At 30.2% G+C, this 1,872-nt stretch overlaps 1 protein-coding gene across 1 annotated transcript in view; it reads left to right on the top strand.

The window, feature by feature from the left end:
- LOC103609726 (collagen alpha-2(V) chain) overlaps positions 1-1,872 on the top strand; it is a gene marked incomplete at its 5' end in the record, with an annotated part of 41,147 nt that overhangs the window by 7,520 nt on the left and 31,755 nt on the right. Inside the window, 2 exons of the mRNA XM_008594017.1 lie at positions 80-133; positions 1,099-1,152. Coding sequence (XP_008592239.1) covers positions 80-133; positions 1,099-1,152 — 108 coding nt within the window. The remainder of the gene's footprint in view (positions 1-79; positions 134-1,098; positions 1,153-1,872) is intronic.

Raw genomic sequence — 1,872 nt, 5'->3', positions numbered from 1 at the left:
TGTGTGTGTGTATATGTGTTTGTATAAAACTATCCAAATTCTCATGGCCTCACCTCACAAACTATCCGTGTGATACTAGGGAGCTCCTGGAAAAGATGGTGAAGTTGGCCCTTCTGGTCCTGTGGGCCCCCCGGTATGTAACCTTTTAGTGAGAATATCTATACATTGCATTTTTAAATGATGTTTGCCCAAGACTTTACTTATGAATAAGTTTCAGAGAAAGTGAATAAGAATGTACAGGACTAAAGAATTTCAGTTATATATCTTATTTTGATTTCTGTGATATGGTGTTTTCTGCCTTTTTAAATATAATAATTGGTCTTTTCATTTTAAACTTCTTTAAAAGTCTAATGGCAAAGGCTATCTCACCATCTTTATAAAGTTACAGTTGAAGAATATGTAACTGAGGAAAGTAGTGTTTGGCAAATAAATATTTCATAATGTGTTTTATTTAAAATATTGGAATACTGGATTATATCTACCCTCTTCCAATAGTATATCTTACAAAAATTTATCTAAGCTGGTTTTTCACCAAGGAGGCAAAAAGGAATAATATTTATCCTTTGAGGTTATATTTTAATCCTAGAATTTTAAAATTAAGGGTTTATCAGAAATATTTTGGCATATTTATTTGTTTTGGGGTGGAACAGTTTAAATATCTTTCTAAGATGTTAGCTTTGCTTTCTTTAGTCACTCCAGTTTTGAGGTCTCAATTAATAATTTTATGACACCTAGAAATAAACTACATTAAAAATATGACCCTTTTTGAATAAATATATAAAATTAATGAGTTTTTCCATATTTAATTTATCCAGTTCCCCATAGTTGATTGCTGGAGCCAGATATTTTGTGTTGAGATAAAAAAATAAGTATATGTCATCATCTCTCCAATGGCTTTAGAAGATATTTTCTCACCCGGAGGGACTCCAAACAATACCATTAAATGACTTTTAATAGTAGTTTATTATCTGGCTAAAGTAAAAAACATGCGATTGGAAGAAATACAAAGAAATATTAATACTTGTAACGGTTCACATAAAAGGGAAACAGACGTAAAGATCTGGCTGTATTCATGATTTTCTTTCCTTGGCGACTTAGGGTCTGGCTGGGGAAAGAGGAGAACAGGGACCTCCAGGTCCCACTGGCTTTCAGGTATGCACTAATTCAGTTTTTTCATTAACTAAAATACTTTTTTAAAGTATAAAAAAGATATGGTTGAGTGATGTAAAATTCTATATTTTCCAAAAAGTCATCTCTCTTTTAGTAGATAGGATAGACTTTTGGATAAAATCAAATATTTTTGATCAAAGAGAAGGTACATGCTTCTTCTGAAAAACTGATCAAAACCCCAAACTATTTTTTTATCGACACATAGTTGGTTGTACACATCTGTGCAAACCTCAAACTATTAACAAATTAAAAATAATAAAATATTCCTGATATTTTAACAAGTTGTATTAAACTATTTTAAGTTTATCTAGTATTATTGGCACGGTGACTAAATTTTTTTATTGAATAATATTTTATGATATATCTACATTTATTGGTTTGTACATTTTTTAGTGGCACAAATAATCACTTGTGAAAAAAACTTTCCATCTTTCAGAACTGACTTTCAATAATACTCTAGCAGTCTAAAAAATTTTTCTTGGAACCATAAAATCTCTACAAATATGAAGAAACTCCTGTTATACTCTTCTCTCTTTTTTGCTAAGTGGTATGCAGATAAAAATCTAACCCTTTAAATTGACTAGTTGGTGATTTATTAGAGGTAGTTTTCTTATTGTGTCTGAACAGTATACTTTGCTTAATGTGTCTAAACAATATCTTTCGTTTGAAAATATAGTCATGGAGACACTATGAATTGTAAAA

Source organism: Galeopterus variegatus, unplaced genomic scaffold (genome assembly GCF_000696425.1).
Source record: "Galeopterus variegatus unplaced genomic scaffold, G_variegatus-3.0.2 Scaffold10000, whole genome shotgun sequence".
In the NCBI taxonomy this organism is placed as follows: Eukaryota; Metazoa; Chordata; class Mammalia; order Dermoptera; family Cynocephalidae; genus Galeopterus; species Galeopterus variegatus.
This window is presented reverse-complemented; position numbering and strand designations above follow the sequence as displayed.